Source organism: Dipodomys spectabilis, unplaced genomic scaffold, assembly GCF_019054845.1.
Source record: "Dipodomys spectabilis isolate Male_0828 unplaced genomic scaffold, ASM1905484v1 ptg000002l, whole genome shotgun sequence".
Classification (NCBI taxonomy): domain Eukaryota; kingdom Metazoa; phylum Chordata; class Mammalia; order Rodentia; family Heteromyidae; genus Dipodomys; species Dipodomys spectabilis.
The window spans coordinates 751,877-775,924 of NW_024870679.1; the positions used below are offsets into that span (position 1 = coordinate 751,877).

Genomic DNA, 24,048 nt, shown 5'->3' on the forward strand with positions numbered 1-24,048 from the left:
TAAAATAGCAAAGACTTGATCATACAAATTGAGTATGGAACAGTTGTGACGAGAAGTGTTTTAGAGTTCAGATTTTTTCAATTTTGAGAATATTTAATTTTGAAAATGAGATATCTTGGAGATGCAGCCCAAATTTAAGCACAGAATTCACATATGCTTCATATATACCTTATATAAATAGATGAAGGTAGTTTTATATAATATTCTTAGTGTGCCTGTGTTTTGACTACAATCCATCACGTGAAGTCAAGTGTGGAATTCTCTATTTGTAGTTTTATGTTTTAGCTTTTGGAGCATTTCAGATTTTGGATAAGGATTAGGGGCATTCAACCTATAATATATTGGTAAGAAAGTAGAAATAGTGTCACTCTCTGATACCTCAACAGTACAAATGAATATTGAGGAGTTTGGGTGCATATATCCAAGGTCTTTTAAAAGGTACATATATTTTAACCAACTGGAACTGTTGTTCTAGAAAGGAAGTATTTTATCAGCTATAACAAGATAGACAAAGGCACAGAAAGATTGTTGTAATATTTTTATAGCAGGAAAGCATTCCATCAAAAGGAAAATGGTTACAGAAAGAATGTTATAATATTTTTATAGCAGGAAAGCATTCCATCAAAAGGAAAATGGTTTCAGAAAATGTGATACATATCTAGTATAGCAGAATACCCAATAAAATGTTGGTTAAGATTCAGCATTAAAGTTTTATTTCTAAATATCATGTAGCTTAAAGAAAAGAGACTCATCAAAAATTTCAAATCCTAATATACTTCATTTTGGTATTTTAGAATTTTCACAGAATGATGTTCTCTACTTGGTCAGTATCAAATGAACGCTGACTTGCATCAATTTGTCAAGTTTAGGAAGCACTAGCTATCAGCTAACTGGTGACATGTTTGATATGAGAAATATAGTTTTGTTTCACAGTGGAATATATTGTCTCCTTTTCTAAGCCAAGACTAATATTTCGTTTCCAAAGGAAAACTCATTTTCCACATTATTCTTTCTGAAGAGTTGTAGGTTTTGTTCCAAAATCAACACTCATAGGTTCTCCATTTTTCTCATCAAACTTAAAATAGACAGACTTAGAAATCTACTTTAGATTTAGAAATCTACGTTGTTTACTTGTTTGTTCGTTTAACTTACAAGAATCTTAGCACTTAAAGTGATATCTTAATTGTGGTACAGCAAATGGTAGCAAAACTACTATATTTCCAGAGAAATCCTAACTCAAGGCTTTTATTTTCAGCTCTGGCAGAGCTGACATTTCCCAGAAATGTACAGTATTTCTAATTGGTTTGTTTTCCCTTTCCAGTTTTCATACAACATATAAATTAGATACCTTTCTATAGTGAATCATTGAGCAAAGACTTTGTTTTTAAGTTTTTGTATATTTCTAACAGTTCCATAGAATCTTTCATAATGGTAAAGAGTAGAACATATTGATTATAATCTAATGTATTACTCAAACTTAATTTTAACATGCACTTATATATACATATGTTTATATGTAATAATGTTATAATAGTTAAGTTCCTTACATGTTGTTACTCATATAAATCATAGAATTTTTTTACTATATGAAAACTTTCCAAATTTAGTGTAAATTTCTCATACAATTAATGTAAGCTAGTAACTCAGTTTCTTGTTTCATATGTTTATGAACATGTTATTTAAGGTTTTATTTGCTCCTCTAGAACATTTTTCATACAATTTGCATAAGATTATTATTTATGTTTATCATCTCATCCACTTTTTGCAATATTTTTCCTACAGTTATGCAGAAGGCATGGAGGGAAAGAAATCCTCCAGCTCGCATCAAAGCAGCCTATCAAGCTTTAGAATTAAACAATGAGTAAGTTTGAAATATATGGAAAATAAGTTTATTTTTAAGGAAACACAGGAAAATGCTTTTATATTTCCTTTTTTCTACTCCTAAAACACATAGAGTTTTAACAGTCCCCTTTCCTTTTCTGCATACTAAGAATAAAATTTGCAGCATTCATTGGACATTTGTATTTTGTTTCTAAAGTTGTAAACATATATATGTTTTTGAGTAGGCACATCTTAGAAATTCCTTTTAATTTGGGTAATATTGATTATTGGTGATAAGACTGGATAGTTAAAAGTGTACTAAAATACTTAGGCCATTGTTTTAATTTTGTTTTTCATTTAAATCACTCATTGAAAGCATTTATTCAGTCTTGAGAACTTTAGTTGCTAATGGGCTTGAAGGCTTAGAAGATTAAAAATAAATCAAATATAGCTCTCACAACTTTTGTCTTCATTTTTATAGCACTGTGTCCGCTTTATGTCTTGAGACAAAAAAAAATGTAAAACTTTGAGTCAGTAAATGGTCATATCAATTAAGTCTACTACCCATTAAATAAATGTCAAGAGTAAAAATATATGCCCAGTTGAGATGGCTTAATGAATGCTTCCAGAATAATGTGAATTTAGAGTTTTCCCTTGAAACTCTCCTGTCCTTATTAAGAAGACCATCTTAAGGTAGAGCAAAATGGTAGAATAGAGAACTCTAAAAACCATTGACTAAGACTAGGCACAGTAGCTTATGCTTGTAATTCAGCCACTCAGAAGGCGGAGATGGGAAAGATCATAGTTCAAGGCCAGCATGGACAAAAATGACTATTAATAAAGGAGGCATGGTGCATGCACTCATGGTCCCAGCTATGAGGGAAAACCATAGGTAGGAATGAGGATTGTAGTGTGAGGCCAGCCCCAGCAAAAATTCAAGACCTTACTTGAAAAATAAAGCAGAAAAAGGGCTGCTATTCAAATGAATTATATTGTATAAAATACATGAAAATTAAAATTTTCACCTGGTACTGGTGGTTCACACCTATAATCTTAGCTACTCATGACCAAGATCTGAGTCTGAAGTCAGCCCTGGCAGAAAAGTCCTCCTGAGACTCATATCTCCAGTTACCTCTAAGAAACCGGAAGTGGCGCTGTGGCTCAAGTGGTAGAGTGCTAGTTTTAAGTCCCACAACTAACAACAACAAAATTTCTAGTACCCACATTTAAAAAGTAAAATGCTTATTTAGACATTCAAACTTTTAAAACATTTTGGCATACAATATTTTAAAAAACTATGGGGCTGGGAAGGTGGCTCAGTGGTAGAGCACTTGCCTTGCATGCTCGAGGCCCTGGGTTTGATTCCTCAGCACCACATAAGTAAAAAGCCGGAAGTGGCTCTGTGGCTCAAGTGGTAGAGTGCTAGCCTTGAGCTGAAGAGCTGAGCATCCAGGCCCAGAGTTCAGGCCCCACGACCGGACCCAAAAAAATAAATAAAAAATAAAAATAAAAAAACTATTAATGAAGTATTTTATATTTTCTCAGTGTTGAAAGTTTGGTGTACACTTACATCACATTTCAATTCACACTAACCACATTTCAAGTTTCAGTAGCTGTATGTGGCTACCAATTAGAGTACTGGAAAATCTAGGCTGGATAGTCAGAACTAAGAACAATAACAAATGTGCTTGTTATTTCTGGGAATGCAAAGGACACTTCTGTTTTTTTTTAGTTTTTTTTTCCCCCCAAAACCAAGAATGAATTTATTTTATTAGCCAGCTGTTTGACTTTAAAAAACGAAAAGAAAAAAATCTTAGTGTTTTGGTAAGGTGAAGAGAAGGAAAACTTTGAAAATCTTAATGTTTTGGTAAGGTGAAGAGAAGGAAAACTTTGAATAAACATGGATGTGAGGGGTATGAGTAGGCTATAGGAAGAAGGACTGGAATTTAGACTAAGAGAAATTATGCTTCATGTTATTATGGATGAGTCTCAAAGTGAGGATGGGGTCATATACAAAAGGAACATTCAGTTTTGTAGTAAAGACCTAGGTCCAGGAATATGTTTCTGATCAGATGTGAAAGGTTCCTAGTGAGCCAAGGAATTTTCCCCAGCCTTTACTTTGTCCTGTAGCTGTCCACATGAGATAAATACTGCAAAGTATATAGTGCCTGAGAGCAGGTATTACCCCTGGAGTATTTGGTCCCTGGAACTACTTTTTAAATAGTATTTTTCTTTTGAGGCATTGGGATTCTAAGGATTGAACATTCAGACACTTCTTTTTATGTCGTTTATCTCCTCTTCCGCATGAAAACATAGGACAATGTGTCAGAGAATGCACATAGAAAAAAAAGAGAAAGTAAGCGGTAGAAGAGAAAGATGAGAGTGCAGAATTATGGTCTTAAACATAATGAAGGTGCCTCTTAATGTATTAAAATATTTAACGAAGATTTTTTTTTTCATCAAAGAGGAAAAGTGTAGGTGAGGCTAGGGGAAACATGGTATAGACTAAAGGGATATAATCCAAGAGAAATACTTGCTTTACCATTGTACTTAAAATTATCTTACTTGCTTTCTTCATAGTTGTGCCACTGCATATGTTCTACTGGCTGAGGAAGAAGCGACAACTATTGTAGATGCTGAAAGGTTATTTAAACAGGCCCTCAAAGCAGGAGAAACAATTTATAGGCGATCTCAACAATGCCAGCACCAAAGTCCTCAACATGAAGCTCAACTGAGTAAGCAAATTTGAACTGATTTTTTTTTTTTGGGGGGGGGGTGGGGTCCAGTCGTGGGACCTGAACTCTGGGCCTGGGCGCTGTTCCTCAGCTCTTCAGCTCAAGACTAGCGCTCTACCACTTGAGCCACAGCGCTACTTCTGGCTTTTTTCTTTTTGCTTATGTGGTGCTGAGGAATCGAACCTAGAGCCTCATGCATGCAAGGCAAGTGCTCTACCACTGAGCCACCTTCCCAGCCCTGAACTGATTTTTATTGTCTTTTTAGCTTCTGTAAAAATAATGAAAATAATAATAATAGCTTACTATTTAGAGGTTAATTTTTTATGAGATAGTAGATAAGATTAGTTTTCTAATCAACTAGTACCTGTAAGAAAAGAAGACAAAAATTATATACTAGCCAAAATGCTTATGGCATTTTGCTCTGATTATTTGGGAGGAATTTGCTGTTCTAAGACTAAGCAGTTTATTTAATCTAAAAATCAGGCCAGCCATTAGAGAAGCAATTCAAAAGTGTTTGGGCCAAGCATACAGGCTCACACCTGTAAACCTAGCTACTCAAAAGGCTAAGATCAACTCATGTAACTGTAACCCCTCTCTACAGTATCTTTACAATGAAAAATATCTATTTAAAAAAGGCTAAGATCAGTGGATCTTGGTTTGAAACCAGTCTGAGAGACCCATGTCCAATTAACCTGCAAAAAAGACAGACAGAAGGTGTGGCTCAGTGGTAGAGTACCAGCCAGGAATGAGAGCATAAAGCCTTGAGATTGAGCCTCAGAACTAACAAAACAAAGTTTTCAAAAACTGTAGGATTTAGAAGAATATTCTAAGTGCTAACTAGTATAGAGAATATCCTCCTGTAGAAAAGTATTACCTTAACCTTTAGCTCATCCTTATTCAAAGCAATAGTAGATGCAAGTCTTTTGTTGTGCCTCTAGGGATTGAACCCAGAGGCCTTTGCATGCTAAGCAAGTACATGACCAGCTCAGGCACAAACTTCTGTTTGTTCTTCAGACTGTGTATGTACATATAGTGTGAGGAGTGGCTTCCTTCCTTTCCTCCCTCCTCCTTTCTCCCTCATTCTTTCTGTCTCCCCCCCCATCTTTAACAATGCAGAGTTAATGGTTATTTTTCTTTATTTTTTTTCACTACTGGGTCTGGGATTTTTGTTTTTGTTTTTATTTTTTTCCAGTCCTGGGGCTTGAATTCAGGGCCTGGGCACTGTCCCTGAGCTTCTTTTGCTTAAAGCTGGCACTCTACCACTTGAGCCACACCACCACCTCTGGCATTTTCTGTTTATGTGGTAGTGAGGAATCGAACCCAGGGCTTAATACTTGCTAGGCACTCTACCATTAAGCCACATTCCCAGCCCTGAGTCTGGGTTTTTTTCTTTACATTTCTAGATATGCTCTTTTGGTAATGATTGAAACACTCTTACCAAAGATGTTAGAATCAGCAGTGCTGCTTCTTATTATTTTTTTTGTGCCCAGAAGGTTTTAGTTTTATGATTTGGGCAGGGAGTAGGCAATAAATTGAATTATATTTACATAATGCATTATCTGTTAACAGTTAACTTTTGAATCTTTTGTTTGTGGAAATTAAAATTCTGATGATGTTTTTCTCCCTGAGTTAAATACTGGTGTTTACAGTATATTTTATTAATGTATGTTACGAGTAATGAGGAGAATAGTTAATTTTGTAGCCTAGAAGTAATGTACCCATGTAAAGAAGTTGTGCCATTTGTCCTTCTCTAATATCAAATATAGTTATGTTATGGAACTTTGTTATCCCTTTCTAGAAATAGTTTTATAATTTGTTACTTACTAGCTATTAAGAGAACTTTGTTAGTCACAGAAATTTTGTTTTGGAAATTAAGCATTTTTTAAATTGAACAATAAAGAATGTTTTGTGCACACACATACATACACATAAAGAAGCATGCAATTGGGGCTGGGAAGGTGGCTTAGTGGTAGAGTGCTTGCCTCGCATGCATGAGGCCCTGGGTTTGATTCCTCAGCACCACATAAACAGAAAAAGTCAGAAGTGGTGCCGTGGCTCAAGTAGTAGAGCACTAGCCTTGAGCTGAAGAGCTGAGGGATAGTGCCCAGGCCCAGAGTTCAAGCCTCATGACCAAAAAAAAAAAAAAAAATTAAGAAGGAAGAAGAACACACTTTGAAAAATGGAGGAGTAGAGAATAAGAATACAGCAACATACTAGAAGGAATTATAGGACCTTGGGTTATATAGCCCAGTGGTAGAGTACATGCCTAGAATGCTAGAAGCCCTGAGTTCAATTCCCAAAGCTACCTAAATAAATATATTTTTTAATGGGAAAGCATTGATGGTTTATACAGAAGCTTAAAACAATAAGCTAATGTTACATCTTCTATTAATCTATGGATTTATTTCTGTTAATATTAAAATTCATTAATCAGTTATATCAATTATCAATTATATATATTCTGCACTTGAAATATTATTGGCAAAAGTAACCTCTATAAGCTTTTACTTTGAAAGTAGGGAGTACTTTCACTCAATATTCATCACCTAATAATCATTGGTTCAATGACCAATAATATTCCTCCAATCTGATACAATTTAATTTTACTTGAATCTTCCAAGATAAGCAGATAAAATTAATAGGCAACACACTAGTGAAATAGCAGGTTATAATACAAAATTGATGGTTGAGTCAATTTTGTGTGTTTTTTTTTAAATAGGGAGAGATACTAATGTGCTGGTATATATTAAAAGAAGATTGGCAATGTGTGCAAGAAAATTAGGAAGAATAAAAGAAGCAGTGAAAATAATGAGAGATGTAAGTAAATTTGATAACTGAATCATTATTCAAAACCAAAATGTAGTTTAAGTTGCCAATTATTTTAATGCAGAATCATTGTCATTGGCAATTTTTGTAAGAAGGTATTTAATATATACATATATTTATCAAAGGTTGGGTGGGCCTTCACAGTTTTATAAAGAAGCAAAGAATAATGAATCTATTTCAGCTCTGTTGAGTTCCTATTATGATTTTAATCTTTTTTTCCTCTTAATGCACAGTTGATGAAAGAATTTCCTCCTTTTACCATGTTGAACATCCATGAAAATCTCTTAGAATCACTTTTAGAGTTACAGGCCTATGCAGATGTTCAGGCAGTACTAGCAAAATATGATGGTGAGTTTTATGTCTTGATAAAATGGTTTTCTCATTTCAGTTGTGTAATTATAAATGTGATCCTATTCATCTGTTTCCCTGACTTTATCTTTTCAATATTATCATACAACATGTAGTATATAGCAGTCCAAGTTGCTGTTAAGTATCTTTAACTAGATTTTTGGTAGAAGAACCTGAGGAACTTTTCTGTAAAGATTATTTCTTTGCTTATTGAGTATGTACTATGAGTAGGCACTTGGAACACAATGGTGAATAAGAGGACACAGAATTAGAACTTGGAGGATTTGCATTGTAGTGGAATGTATAGAGAATTGAACATAACAATAAAGACAGCTTGTTAGGTGAAATCTTTGGAAAAGTATAATGCTATTCACCTAATTTATTTTGAAATATCAAGTAATAAAAGATAACAGAAGGTGCTGAATAGTGTTTTTAAGACTAACAAAGAATAATGCAAAATCACATTTTTACCCTGCCTTTTAGTTACAGTTACTTATAATCTCATGTGGTCCTTGCAGTAAACATGAAGGGTGATAGGACAAGTAGTTTCACTCTTTCCATTTACTAAATTAGGAAACTGGGGTTTAAGAAAGTTAAATATTAGGTGATATCTTCCAGCCAGTAAATGGCCAGCCAAAACTTAAATCCAAGTATTCAATTTCTTTGTTCACTAGTCCTCTCACAACCATAATTCAGTATACATTAACAATGCTAATTATTATAACAATGCAGTTTACTGAAAATGGAGTTAGGAAAACTTTAAAGACATAAACTTTCTCATCCTTCAGAGGAGACATCAGCTTTCAACCCCAAGCTGAACACTTCCTCACTTCCTCATGAACATAATGTTTCTGGCCATATCTTCCATTATGACAGAGCATATAAAGTCATTTATATTTATACTTGTCCTGACATAGGTTCCTATATATTAGCTTGAGAATCTCCATGATTTGAAACTTTGAAATGTGTTATAGTTGGAAGTTTATTTATTTTTAACATCTGGAATTCTTAGGCAAAATTCCAGATATTTCAGAATTGTGTAGACTTAGGGAGAAATTTGCAAGAAATTCCTTCCATATGTAACTTGCTGGATGCATAACCTGCTTACAATATTTGTGCTGAAAGTTTAGGGACTAAATATAAAAAGTCAGAATAAGAGCTAGATGTGGTGGCTTATGCCTGTAATCCTAGCTGTTGAGAAGGTGGGAATTGAGAGCACTGTGGTTCAAGGAAAAAGTTTTGGAGAGTCACCTCAACCAATGAAAGTTGAGTGTGGTGGTACATACCTGTGTTCTCATCTGCTTGAGATTGAGGTCCAGGCTATCACAGGCATAATGTGAGACCTTACTAAAAAATAATGAAAGCAAAACATCTGAGCTCATGGCTTAAGTAGTAGAGTGCCTTCCTAGCAAGTACAAAGCTCTGAATTTAAATGCCAGTTCTGCCCCCTTCCAAAAAATTCAGAATAAGACCCAATTCATTAAAGTAAAATCAGGTAAAACTAATAAAGCTAAAGTTGCTGTGCTTCTTTTGTCAGTTTTCATATCTCTCAGTTTTTATCATCCTTTAGAATCCTAAAGTCATTAAAAGCAAATATTCTTCCTTAGTGTAACTAGAATTTAAAACATCCTGTTTGTCATTCTTACTCTTCTTTTTTTGTTGGTCTTGGGGCCTGAACTCTGGGCTTGGGTGCTGTCCCTTACCTCTTTAGCGCAAGGCTAGTACTCTACCACTTAAGCCACAGCACTGCTTCCAGCTTTTTCTGATTATGCGGTGCTGAGGAATCAAACCCAGGCCCTCATGCATGCAAGGCAAGCGCTCTACCACTGAGCCACCTTCCCAGGCCCCATTCTTACTCTTTTGATAATGCTATTTTAGGCATTCTTGTAAATTTTTATTTTGTTTATACTCCCAAATTACTTTTTTTCATTTTATAAAAAGTATTATTTAAGAAGATATGGAAAATACAAAAGCTTAAGACAAAGGAAAAATAAAAATCACCCTTGTTTGTTTCAACAGTAATTGATTTAACAGACTATATTTAATTTTTTATAATCTTAATTTTTCTGTACGATTAGATGTGTTTATATATACATATATTTATATAATTATAATTATAGCTTTTCTCCTGAATCCTCTTACTGTAAAACTTTGTTGAGCACTTGTTGTGCACAGGGTTCTCAAAGACAGTTACACCCTGCCAGAAAGTAGCATTCTCTCTTTAGAGAAGTAGAAACTGAGAGCAAAGAAATTGTTATCAGACGGGCGCCGGTGGCTCACGCCTGTAATCCTAGCTACTCAGGAGGCTGAGATCTGAGGATCACAGGATACAGGTTGACCCACTGCAACAATGAGACATACAAGTCCTATGCTGAAAACTACTTTTACAACTTCGGTACTGGGGGAGGAGGGTTGAGTAGGGGAGCGGGGGGAGGATGGGATGGGAAGGGGAAACAAAGGAGGAGGCTACAATGCTTGATAAGAAATGTACTCACAGGGGCTGGGAAGGTGGCTCAGTGGTAGAGCGCTTGCCTTGCATGCCTGAGGCCCTGGGTTCGATTCCACAGTACCACATAAGCAACACGAAAAAAGCCGGAAGTGGCTCTGTGGCTCAAGTGGTAGAGTGCTAGCCTTGAGCTGAAGAGCTGAGGGACAGTGCCCAGGCAGAGTTCAGGCCCCATGACCGGACCCCAAAAAAAAAAAAGAAATGTACTCATTATCTTGCCCATGTAATTATAAGCCCTCTGTACAGTATTTTCACAATAAAAAAAAAAAGAAAAAAAAGTTCAAAGTCTGTGAGACTCTTATCTCCAATAAACCACTAGAAAACCGGAAGTGGCGCAATGGCTCAAGCGGTAGAGTGCTCGCTTTGAGCTGAAGAGCTCAGGGACAGCACCCAACCCCCGAGTTCAAGCCCCACGACCAACCAAAAAAAAAAAAAGAAAGAAATGGCTATCAGCTCATAAATAGTAGCTAGTAGATAGTAGAATTAGGTATTTTAACTGTGTCTAAGTGCTTCTACCACTATAATACACCTGTTGGATTTGCATATAAATTAGGTTTATAAAAATTATCCTAAGACATTTAAAATAATTCTTACCTTATTTAAAAATTATTGTTACAGATATAAGCCTTCCAAAGTCAGCAGCAATCTGTTATACAGCAGCACTATTAAAAACAAGGACTGTCTCAGATAAGTAAGTAGATACTAAACTATAGTAATTTGGGAAGACTGCTAAACTCAATATTGTGTTTCTTCTTCACTGACTTTATTAATTTTATTTATTTAATTATTTAGAGACAGGATCTTGCTAGGTAGCTTGCTAGGTAGCTTAAACTTGCAATTTTTCTGCCTCGGTCTCCAAAGTGCTGGGATTATAGGCCTGAACTTCCATGCCCTGATCTACCACTGACTTAAAAACTGTTTTTTCCTTTCTGCTTCCTTCTGAATAATTCTTGATCTTCTGTAACTTTGAGGCCTTTCAATTTGTGTATTGGAAAGCAAAAAAAAGTTAGAATTAATTTAATAGGAATTTAATTCAAACTTTATCACATACTAGCTGTAGAACTTTGGACAAGTTCATTACTTTGAGTTATTCCTCATCCTCAAAATAATAATGTTATTATAGGATGATTTGTGAAGATTATATATATATATACAGAGCACCTAAAGCAATGACTAGAAAGAGAGTATGCTCAAAAGTACACACGGTAAGCCGGGCGCTGGTGGCTCATGCCTGTAATCCTAGCTACTCAGGAGGCTGAGAGCTGAGGATCGCGGTTCAAAGCCAGCCCGGGCAGGAGAGACCGTGAGATTCCTATCTCCAATAAACCACCAGAAAACCGGAAGTGGCGCTGTAGCTCAAGTGGTAGAGTGCTCGCCTTGAGCTGAAGAGCTGAGGCACAGCGCCCAGGCCCAGAGTTCAAGCCCCACGACCGACAAAAAAAAAAAAATACACACGGTAAATTGTGTCTGGTAGGGAAATAGGTTTCACGTTGTCTGTTCTTAGATTGTGATTGAATTATTCTGCTTTCCTTCTGTTTTTGTCTATCCTTAATAAATTTTCTTTATATGGCAAATAAGATATATACAGAAACTTGCCAGTGAGATCCTTTGTCCAAAATAAAAAGATATTCAGACATGAACCAGCTGCACACTAGTGGCTCATGCCTGTATTCCTAATTACTTAGGAGGCTGAGCTCTAAAGAGCAAAGTTTGAAGCTAGCCTGGGCAGAAAAGTCCATGAGACTCTCACCTCCAGTTAATGAGCAAATAAAACAGAATTGTAGGCATGGCTTTAGAGATATAGGTCCAGCTTTGAATAGAAGAGGGCTGAGCAAAAGCATGAGACTCTGAGTTGAAGTCCTGGTATCAGCATATAAAAAAGAAAGAGACAGAGTGCCCATTTTCTTTTAATAAGTATTCCTTGATATAAATTACAGCGAATATTCATTATCTTTCTTCTTAGCTAAAATTTTGATGAAAATGTACTTCTGTTTCTTGAGATTTTTCTGGTTGCCCCTGCCCTTGGTAGCATTTCTTATTATCTTTGAAATTTCTTTTCAACAGCATTGAGATTTGAACTCATAGCCTTGTACTTGCTAAGCAAGTGCTATACCACTGAACCATGCCTCCAGCCCTGTTTCACACTGGTTATTTTTGAGATAGTATCTTATTTTTTGACTGGGTACACACATGGACCATGATATACCTATTTTTCACTTCTTGTTGCTGAAATTACAGCCATGTCTCAGCTTCTTCCATTGATATGGAGTCTTGTAAACTTTTTGCCAAAGCTGTCCTTCCTCCTAAGTAGCTAGGATTACAGGTGTGAGCCACTGACACTCAGTTCATGTTTTTATGTTGAACTAGATGCTTTACTTTCATTTGTAATAATTATATGCTCTTATCTTTGGCCGTTATCAGAAACCTCTGATTCAGGGGCTATATTGTAGTCTAACTCCATAATTTTCTTTTTTTTTTTATTTGTTCATTTCTTCATTTTGTCTTTTTTTTCCCCACAGATTCTCTCCAGAAACAGCCTGCAGAAGAGGATTAAGCACAGCAGAAATCAATGCTGTGGAAGCAATTCATAGAGCTGTGGAATTTAATCCTCATGTTCCAAAAGTAAGAAATTTTTAAATGAAAATACTAATTTTTTTAAGCTTAACAAATTGATTGCAGTGTTGTAGACCAAAGTTCAGGTTGCCACAATTTTGGTTGGAATTGCTTTAGTGTGTAGTATTCTGATGTTTACTATGTACATTAAAGGGGACATTAAAAGGCTTGCCTAGCATGCATGAAGACGTAGGTTCAAGTCCTCAGTACTACATTAACAGAATAAGCCAAAAGTGGCACTGTGGCTCAAATGGTAAAGTGCTAGCCTTGAGCAAAAGAAGCTTGGGGACAGTACCCAGGCTCTGAGGTCAAGCCCCAGAACTGGCAAAAAAAAGAAAAAGAAAGCACTACATAGAAAGGAGATTAGAAGCAGTTAGTTTACCATGAGCTTTGTAATTATTGCCAAAATAAAATTTGATTTTTGTTTACTGAGCTTTTTTTTTTTCCAGAGCTGGGAATGGAACTCAATGCCTTATGCATGTTAGCTGAGTGCTGCTCCACTTAGCTATACTTTTGTTATAGTTATAGAGAAATAATCAAATGGTGTGGTCTTAACAAAAGATTATTTATATTTCAGATCAGTAAATTTCCTATTAGAATAAAAACTTGGTTAAGACCTAAAGTTTGAATGAGGGCCGAGTACATAAAAAACAAAAACAAATGAATTAAAATAATGATATGAAACAGATGTGAACTTCTTAAAAGAATTGCTGAGTTCATGCTTATTTGGTTCCAGATTAAACAATTTATTTTATTTGTCTTTATATATAATCATACAAATTATTTGTTGGTATTTGTATATTATTACCTATACACCTAAACTCAAGATTTAAAATTTGGGGAGCTGGGAAGGTGTCTCACGGGCTGGGAAGGTGGCTCAGTGGTAGAGCGCTTGCTTTGCATGCCTGAGGCCCTGGGTTCGATTCCTCAGCACCACATAAGCAAAAAAGAAAAAAAGCTGGAAGTGGCACTGTGGCTCAAGTGGTAGAGCGCTAGCCTTGAGCTGAAGAGCTGAGGGACAGTGCCCAGGCCCAGAGTTCAGGCCCCATGACCAGACCCCCCCCCAAAAAAAAAAAAAAAGATTTAAAATTTGGTTTTATAATGTCTCAGAAACTATAAAATATTTAAGGATACCCTTACCACAAAATATAATACCAGGATGTGTTAATAGTGAAAGCCAGTAGTCAGTAAAGAGATGACTATTGAGACAATCTCCTCAGTAAAGAGATGACTATTGAGACAATCTCCTAGAAGAGGAAATTATAAAGTTGTTCAATAAGTTTACTGTTAAAGTAAGTGAATAACCTGGTGCTGGTGGCTCACACCTGTAATCCTAGCTACTCAGGAGACTGAGATCTGAGCATCACAGTTCAAAGCCAGCCTGGGCAGGAAAGGCCATGAAACTTTTACCTCCAATAAATCACCAGAAAACTGGAAGTGGCACTGTGGCTTACTGTGGTATAACGCTAGCCTTGACTGAAGAGCTAAGGGACAGTACCTAGGCCCGGAGTTCAAGTCCCGCGACCAACCAAAAGGAAAGAACAGAAGAGAGAGAGAGGGAGGGAGGGAGGAGAAAATATATGGTATAGTGAATTACTGACTGGGTGTGGTGGTGCACACCTGTAAATCCAGCACTGAGGAGACAATAGCAGAATGATTGCAAACTTGAGGCTAGCCTGGCTGAATAGCAAGACCCCATTCTAAAAAAAGAAGTACTGAAATCTAGGACTGAGTAGGGGTAGATTGCTTATCTGGCTTCTTTGATCCCCAGTAACTCAAAATAAGTAAATATAAATAAATAAATGACTGAAATCCAAGAATAAGAATCAACAAATATTTTATAGCATTCTCTTATTCAGTGACACTGGTTCTACAAATTTAATTTTTCTTTTTTCTTTTTTGTTTTTTTTTGTCAGTCATTGGGCTTGAACTCAGGGCCTGGACACTGTCCCTGAGCTTTTGCACTCAAGGATAGTGCTCTACCACTTTAAGCCACAGGGCCTCTTCTGGTTTTCAGGTGATTTTTCTTTCCTCCCTGGCTGGCTTTCCTGCCTGGGCTGGCGTTGAACCACAATCTTCAGATCTCAAACTTCTGAGTAGCTAGAACTATAAATAGGAGCCACCAGCACCTGGCTCAAATTTAAATTTTTATTACAGATTATACTACATGTGCAATATAGTGGCAAAATAAAATGTGCATTTTATTATTTATTTGTTTATTTATGTATTTATTCCAGTCCTGGGGCTTGAATTCAGGGCCTGAGTACTGTTCCTGGGCTTCTTTTTGCTCAAGGCTAGCACTCTACCACTTGTGCAAAGAGTGCCACTTCCAGCCTTTTCTGTTTGTGTGGTACTGAGGAATCGAACCCAGGGTTTCATGCATACTAGGCAAGCACTCTACCACTAAGTCACATTCCCAGCCTGAAATGTGCATTTTAATATATAGCAAATGCTAGGAAACTAGCACTGAGGTTAGAAAACAGAATACTGTCAGCCTGAGAAACCTACTTGATTGCCCATTCCCATTTAAAACCTCTTTCCTCACCACTATTTTGATATTAGTTATGCTTAGCTCCTCCTTTTTTGTAGTTTTACTCTACATTTACTGATTTATAAGCAAGTTAAAAGAGTGACCTCTCTGTTTTTTATTCCCTAGAATAATTTGTGTAAAGTCAGAATTATGTCTGCTTAATATTAATTTTAATTAATGATTTAATTTAATTTTAATTTACTTAATATTAATATTAATTATTTCTGAAAAATAGAATTCATTTGTAAATTCATTTGATTCTGGAATTTTCTTTGTGAGAAGCTATGATGTATGAATTTCGTATCTTTAGTTTAATTACTCAATTACAAATATAGTTCTCTTGGTTTTGTTTTTTTGGTTTGTTTTTTTTTTTTGTCAGTCCTGGGGCTTGAACTCAGGACCTGGGCACTGTTTCTGAGCTTCTTTTTGCTCAAGGCTAACCCTCTACCACTTGAACCACAGCACCATTTCCTGCTTTTTCTGTTTATATGGTACTTTGGACTCTTAGTTTTTAATAGATGAAAGTTTCTAATATTTATTTCATCAAAAACTGCAAACTTACTACATAAAGTTATAAAATTGTTTTATTGTATTTGCAGAATCAGTTGTAATTGACATGTATGTATATTATAGTTTAATCAAAATAATCCCTTCTATTGCTCTCTTTTCCCACCATTTTCAGCTTTGTAACATTGGCTACATTTTCCCCCCTTGGTCAGATTCCCCAGGGGGTCTGTCTTTTTAAACTTCTATTACTTGGTTTGATTTTTTGTTTGTTTGTTTGCCAGTCCTGGGGCTTGAACTCAGCGCCTGAGCACTGTACTGAGCTTCTTTTGCTCAAGGCTAGCACTCTACCACTTGAACCATAGCACCACTTCTGCCTTTTTCTTTTTATGTGGTACTGAGGAATCTAACCCAGGGCTTTGTTCATGCAAGCACTCTACCACTAAGCCACATTCCCAGCCCCTACTATTTGTTTTCTGGTTCATTAATTTCTGTTCTATATTGTCTTCCTTTAACTTTGCTTAGATTTGTGTCATTCTATTTTATGTTCCGCATCTTCTTACATAGGTATTTCACGCCTTAATTTTCAGTATGCCTATTTTCTCACTTACTAGGGCAAAATTTTAACAATAGCAATATTTTTATATATTTTAGTTAAAATGTTTTCTAATTTTCATTATGACTCTTTGATTTATTCTTTCTAGAAGTTTCTCAATGTGTGTGTGTGTGTGTGTGTGTGTGTGTGTGTGTGTGTGTGTTGGGGTGGGGGTGGGGTAAATATGGGTTATAAAGTGTGTTCAAGGCCAACTTGGACTATGAAGTGAAACACTGTCTCAAAAAAACCCAAAACAAGCCAACAGCCTGTATACTTACAATGATGAATTTTATTGGAAGTAAAATATACCTTTACTAAAACTGTTATATATAAATACATAAATACACATACTTACATACACATATGCCTGTATAGTCATGCACTTTAACATTTAATGTTAGTTTTATTTATAGGTAAAAATTTACTTATTTCTCCTCAACTAAATACCAAACCAGTCAACAATTCCACTCTATGGAAATAATTCAACTGAATGCTCCAATCTGAATGCATAATATTATTTGTGCTTTAATCTAGTTTTATCCAACAGGATCTTAGATAGTGTTAAGAAAATGAAAAGGCAAAAGACTAGTAAAGGATTTATATGTTTAGAATGTATAGACAACTCAATTCTTAAAAAAAGAAGCAGCAGCAGCAGCAACAGCAGCCGCCACCACCAGGCATGATGGCGCTTGCCTGTAATTCTAGCTACCTAGAAGGTAGATACTTGAGGATAATAGTTTGAATTATACCTTAATAAAGAAGCAAAAGTGTGACAGCACAGAAAGCACTGTAAAAAGTAGCTAAGCTTTTTGATGAAATGAGATGCTGATATATAAAATGCTCAGCATAGTGTCTGAGTATCAAGCATCAGTGTTGATTTTATTTATGGATTTTTAAAAATAACAGTACTGGGGTTTTAACTGAGAGGCTAGTACTTGCCGGATAGATGATCGACTGATGATCTATACCTCCAGCCCTTCTTTTTTTCCTGTTACTGTTGTTTCAGTCTATTTAATTTTCTTTGTGAACTGTTGCTTTAGGACTTACAACCTTAGAATGACTCAGGTTTGGGGATTCCTTTATTGAGAGGAGGTAAAGGTGAACATATTGAGATAGTTAACAGTAACTAATTTGAATTATTTAACATTCCAAGGACATTGTAACTTACAAGAGAAGTTTTCAAGAGTAAGGGAAAAAGAACATTCTTTTTTTTGGGGGGGGGGAGGGGCAGTCCGGTTGTGGGGCCTGAACTCTGGGCCTGGGCGCTGTCCCTCAGCTCTTCAGCTCAAGGCTAGAGCTCTACCACTTGAGCCACAGCGCCACTAACGGCTTTTTTCTTTTTGCTTATGTGGTGCTAAGGAATCGAACCCAGGGCCTCATGCATGCAAGGCAAGCACTCTATCACTGACCCACCTTCCTAGCCCCGGGAAAAAGAACATTCTAAATAGAACAAAATAATAACAAAGCCTGCTGAGTAAATCTCTATGTCTTTGGTATTTCTTATTTTAAAGTAAAACTTTTTAGTGTTATGTTGCCAAGGAAGCAGACTTTACATAAAAACTTTGGTAAGTGTAAGGAGAGTTTTAAAAATAAATTGACAAGCTGGGCACTGGTGGCTCATGCTTGTAATCCTAGCTACTCAGGAGGCTCAGATCTGAGGATCACAGTTCAAAGCCAGCCTGGGCAGGAAAGTCCGTGAGACTCTGATCTCCAGTAAACCACCAGAAAACCAGACAGAAGTGGCACTGTGGCTCAAGTGATAGAGTGCTAGCCTTGAGTTGAAGAGCTGAGGGGCTGTGCCCAGGCCCAGAGTTCAAGTTCCACAACCGATAAAAAAATAAATAAATTGACAGTGGGATGCCAATAACTCATGCCTGTAAGATAAGCTATTCAGGAGGCTGAGATCTGAGTATCAGCATTTAAAGCCAGCCGTGAAACTCTACCAAAAGGCTAGACATGGACCTGTAGCTCAAGTGATAGAGTAGAAGCCTTGCGTGAAGAAGCAAAGTAAGAGTGTAAAGCCCTAAGTTCAAGTCCCAGTAGAGGAACAAAAATAAAATTAAACTTCGTTGATACATGCAGAGTTAAATGCATTCTGGTTATCAGAAGTTGAAACCTGTAGGATGTTAGTTTTGTCAACTATAGAAGATAGTATTTTATTAGCATGCTTGCATTACATTGACTAAACTACTTACAAAATTGGCATTTATAAAAGGTGAAACAAGCAATTGAGATTCTGAGTGGCATAGCAGAAATAAAGAAGCCTATAATACATTTACAATTCCACTATGTTTTACTAAGAGAAGAGTTGAGATAAGAAATGCTTGCCATTTGATTCATGGCTCCATAGGATTAGTGGGAAAGAGTTTTCTCATGGTAAATGCCTCTCTAACCCCTTGCCTTTCCCTTCTCTATAGGATCACTTTCCCTTTGCTTCTGAAGCTGTTAGGTAGTGTTTAACTTACTTTATTCACATAGCAATTCTGTTTGCTTTCTATCTAGAAAGTGTCTTTAGTCCTGTCCCAAACACATATCCACACAGACTCTGCATTCAGCCTGCCTGTCCAGTCTTATAGAATGTGCACTGAGAACACTAATTGCAGAGATAAATTGGTTCTTTGTGTGCATGACTGATCAAGAGCAAAGTACCTTAATTTCAGATGTCTTCAGAGAGCCTTTTCTTTAACCTCTGCTTTTAAGAGGAAGATTATAAAGCATTATCATTACTTCAGGTCAGAATTATATTGCTTTTCGTCAAAAGCTATTGTAAGATTTACAAAGTAATAGAAAAGGGTAATTTAAAAGTAAATTATAAAGATCAAAGCAGTTCAAAATTAAAGTGAATTTCAGTGTAAGCATAGGTATTGTTTTAGAATTATGAAAGAACAGCCATGCACAAGGCCCAGGGTTCGAGCCCCAAATACCACCCCCACACAAAAAATATCTTACCATATCTTATTGTGTCTTGTAGTTATAGCTTCCAGAGTAGCTTTAAGTTTTATATTTGGTCAAAAGCAAGGGACTAAGTAGTTATTTGAGTCTAACATGTCGAAAGGAATTTTGTCCCAAGCAATTTTTTACTTATTGCAGATATAACACTAAGGCTGTTTACAGTTAATATGGATAGATCAGCTTTGGTTTATATTTTCAGCTATATTTTATTTGCAGACAGTTTCCAGAGCGGTCTTTTAACTGGCTTTCTTCTTCTACAGAATTCTCTTTCCATCTAGTTGTGGAAGTCCTTTACTACAATAATTACTTCATTTTAATGTTCATCAAACTAAATTTTTCTCAATTTTATTTTTAAACGTTTTCTCTGAACAGTCTATTTGTACATTTTGATTTATGACTTTATTATTCTCTTCATTACTTCTGCCCTTTCCAGATTACCAACTCTTAACCTTTGAAATCGTTCAGATTTCACTCACTAATTCTACATCTTTAAAAAATATTTTTTTTAAATATATTACTGTAGGGGCTGGGAAGGTGGCTCAGTGATAGAGTGCTTGCCTTGCATGCATGAGGACCTGGGTTCAATTTCTCAGCACCACATAAGCATAAAAAGCCAGAAGTGGCGCTGTGGCTCAAGTGGTAGAGCGCTAGCCTTGAGCTGAAGAGCTGAGGGACAGTGCCCAGGCCCAGAGTTCGGGCCCCACAGCCAGAAAAAAAAAAAAAAAAAAATATATATATATATATATATACATATATATGTATATATATATTAATGTAAAAGTAATTGGTACTTTAAAAAAAATCAGACACTTCTGAAGTTTATAAAGTTAAGTAATCCTTATTTTCTCTCTCCCAACTCTAGTTCTCTTATGTTACTACTATCTCTGTTTAACCAGTATATGGCCAGATCTTCTTCTCTTTTTCTTTCCTTTTCTATTTTTTCTCCTTTTCTAAGTAAGGTCTCACTATATAGTCCAGCCTAGCTTTGAACTCAGGATCCTCCTGCTAAAGCTTTTCAGAATGCTGAGGTTACAGATGTATGACACCATAGCCAAACATTTTGTATGCATTTCCAAACATAAAGAAATCATTTCAAATACTTTACCTTCTCTTGTGTGGACCATCTACAGAGATTCTTCACTGGTCTCCCCGCCTTCAGCACCTCTCGAGTTATCTGTCTAATTAGCAAATCTAACTTGGCTTAAAGACCTTCACTTACTCTCCTTGTTAGTATCTAGTTATTATTAGCTCTGTGTGTGTGTGTGTGTGTGTGTGTGTGTGTGTGTGTGTGTGTGTGTGTGTGTGTGTGTGTGTGTGTGTGTGTGTGTGTGTGCGCATGCCTTTCAAAATTCAGTCCCGATATCAGTCTCCAACCTTACTCCTTGCTGCTCTGCCTTGCTTCAATTTCCAGTGTCACTATTCCACTACCATTGAACAAGTGACACAAATCCCCAGTCATCTATTTGTGGTTTTTAAAGGACTCAGTGTTCTCAAACAGAGATAATGGTTCTCAGTTTTCTACTCCTGAGCATCATTTATAGTTGGGCAGGGGGAGTTAATGTCTCTCTCTTTATTCAATACAAGTACAAAACTCTTGTCTTATTGATCATTTTATGTCAATGCTCTGCCTTGCATATAAGGAACACTCAATAGATAGTGGTAAATAGACATGCCTATCATCTATGTTGCTTTAAAAACTCTGAGTTAAAGAAAAGAAACTATACCTTCCATTTGAAATTTTTAGGTCACTCAAATTTTCATGTTTTAATGATACTGTACCTTTCAAAGATGGTAGTGCAATTCTAGCATGATATTATTTGTTAATGTATATTATGAAATAACAGCTTTTAATGTACCGATGTGTGATAATTAAAAAGTTAGAAAAATTTAGACAGAAAGCTATGTCCAAGATACATGTAATAAAAAGTGGGTTACCTAAAGTTTGATTCTAATTTTTGAAAAAATAGACTCAGTATACTGTGCATAGAGATTATGATACAATACAGTGGTAGAGCACTTTCCTAGCATGGACAAAGCACTAGGTTCAATCTTCAATTATATAAAATAAAAGGAAGAATGGAGAGAGGGGGGGAAGGAATGTGTATATTATGTATAAAGGAGAAATCTAGACACGCATCAGATTATTTTTTCATTCTTTTATTCTCTAAACATGTAATGTTTTATTTTTTGTTGCCTATCTCTGTTAACAGTTTTGTACACTCAGATTATTCTTTACTACGCAGAAAAAAAAGAAGAAAGCAAAATAAGTGTCTTTTAGTTTTTAGCCTTTCATATTCTTAGAAAAGAAGTCTATATAGCAGGGTTTTGTTTACTGTTAGTTTACCCAGAGTTAGAAAATACCTTAAGTAAAAACTGAACTGTAGACTGGGTACAGTAGTTCATGCTTATAATCTTAGCTACTCAAGAGATGAAGATTGGTTAGAGTCACAGTATAAGGTCAGCCCAGGTAGAAAGTTAGTGAGGTTCCATCTCAGTGAATAAACTGAGCATAAGCTTGCAATCCAACCTATGAGAGGGCATAGATAAGAGACCCAGCTGAGCACTAGTGGCTCATTTCAATAATTCTGGTTACTTGAAAGTTGAGAATTAGTAGATTTTCATTGTCCTGGACAGACATTTTCTTGACATACCAAATTTACATTGCTTTAAAGCCAAATTGAAAAGAACAGAAAAGGGCAGAAAAGTTTGCAAGATTTTTTTCTAAATCCATAGGCACATGGTGGCTAAGTAGAATGATGTGAATTAAGAGGATGATTGCAGGTCCTCAGGGCAGAGAAACTCAGCCTGGGCAGACAAACTCTCCATGGATAGAAATGAATGAGGTGGTACACCTGTGATCCTAGACAGCCAGATGGGAGCAAGTCCCTATTGTAAAAAATAATTTGTGAAAAACAATGCTGGAGGCATGGCTCAGCAGTATAGTACCAGGGTAGCAAACTCAACGCCCTAAATTCAGATCTCAAGTACCACACACACACACACACACACGTACACACACACACACATACACACACACACACAAGCCAAAAAACAACAAAAACTCCTAAAATTTGAGTTTGAACACATTTTTGCTATCTACATCAGATCAGTTTAGGTACTGTAATGTGCTACATGCAGCAGTTTAACATGGACAATAGAGTGTTTATTCTGTAGCAATTTATTGCAGAAATTCCTAAATAATAGTTTCTGAAGGAGGTAAATTAAGTAATAATTCTATAGCGTTTAAAAAATGTATGTGTGTGTGTACATGTGCACATGCACAGCTTGGATTGAACCTAAAGCCTACGTATACCAAGTACACATTCTATCATTGAGGTATACATTGAACATATTAAATACATTTTTCTTAAACTGAAACTTTCTTAAATTTTAGGAGCCAAATTTTATTTCAGTGTCAGTGCAGAAACTAAAATTTTGCTTTGCTTTAGAACCAAGTTGAAAAGGACATTTGCTGGAAGATAATTTTTTTAAGTAGCATTAGGAACACATAAAAATAATTAGAGGCAAGTATGTTGATGCATACCTATAAGCTCAGCATTCAGGATGCTGAGGCAAGAGAATTGTGAATTCAAGTCTAATTGGGTTCCATAGCATGACCTTGTCTGAAAACAATTCAATAGCAAACATTTTTAAAATGAAAAATCTTGAATTATAATTTCCTAATTACATTACCATATACTTAATACCATCTGCACGGACACAGATTAATTAACTAGTGAAAATGTAAATATATAGTTGTTCAACAAAAGCATATTCTTGATGTGTCATCAAATTGATGTGGTCAATAAATTTTACTAAATAATGTTTATTAAAAATATTTTTGCTTATATTTTCTCAGTGGTTACCAAACTCTAAATGTCATGTTGTGATATGGTTTAAAGCTTCTGCATTCGAAAACTCATGGAAATAATTTGGAAAAAAATTTTCTTCTCTAAAATTTAAGCAAAATTTAAGCAGGATAGGAAGGCTCTGGTTTAGGAATTAAACAGTTTTCTTCTGAAAATAAAATTCTCTTTCTGATGGTGATACCACCGTGGTTGCCACATTGTCTTGCTGCTACTGAAGCAAAGAAGCTCTCAATGCACTTGCAAAGAGCACACGGAGTCATGTCAGAGGTCAGCTAGTTGAGTCCATTTTCCCACAGATGCCTGGTGTGAGTGATCTTCTACTGTGTTTCCAAAAACTGGGCAAGGATTAGAGAGGATTAGGAAGAATATGACCTTCCTGAATATAGGCCTAAGTCACTGAGGGGAGAAAACCCAACCAGGCAGCAAATGGGCTTTGCTTGACCAGGACACAACCTCTGCCGCATTCCTTTAAGTCCCCAAACTGGATTAGTAAATAATCTCATAGTTTGTGACATCTGCTAAAATAAATTGATAACCAGACTACCTGCTTAAACTTGGAGGACAAGGCCCAGAAACATTAAGAGTTAAGTAATTAAAGATGGGCATGAAGCTTGGTAATAGGAGTGGCACATTTCATAAAGAAGAAAAAATATTTTTGATGTATAAATATTATGACTACATCATATTAACGGATTACATAAGGCTTACATATTGAAGCCACATCTTTTTGTCTTTAAGATTCTTCTGGA

At 35.9% G+C, this 24,048-nt stretch overlaps 1 protein-coding gene across 6 annotated transcripts in view; it reads left to right on the plus strand.

The window, feature by feature from the left end:
• St7l (suppression of tumorigenicity 7 like) overlaps positions 1-24,048 on the plus strand; it is a 133,817-nt gene that overhangs the window by 21,585 nt on the left and 88,184 nt on the right. For all 6 annotated transcript variants that reach the window (XM_042674742.1, XM_042674732.1, XM_042674714.1 and 3 more), the window contains exons 6-11: positions 1,783-1,861; positions 4,402-4,556; positions 7,276-7,373; positions 7,616-7,730; positions 10,855-10,927; positions 12,756-12,858. In XM_042674742.1, the coding sequence (XP_042530676.1) occupies positions 1,783-1,861; positions 4,402-4,556; positions 7,276-7,373; positions 7,616-7,730; positions 10,855-10,927; positions 12,756-12,858 (623 nt within the window). The remainder of the gene's footprint in view (positions 1-1,782; positions 1,862-4,401; positions 4,557-7,275; positions 7,374-7,615; positions 7,731-10,854; positions 10,928-12,755; positions 12,859-24,048) is intronic.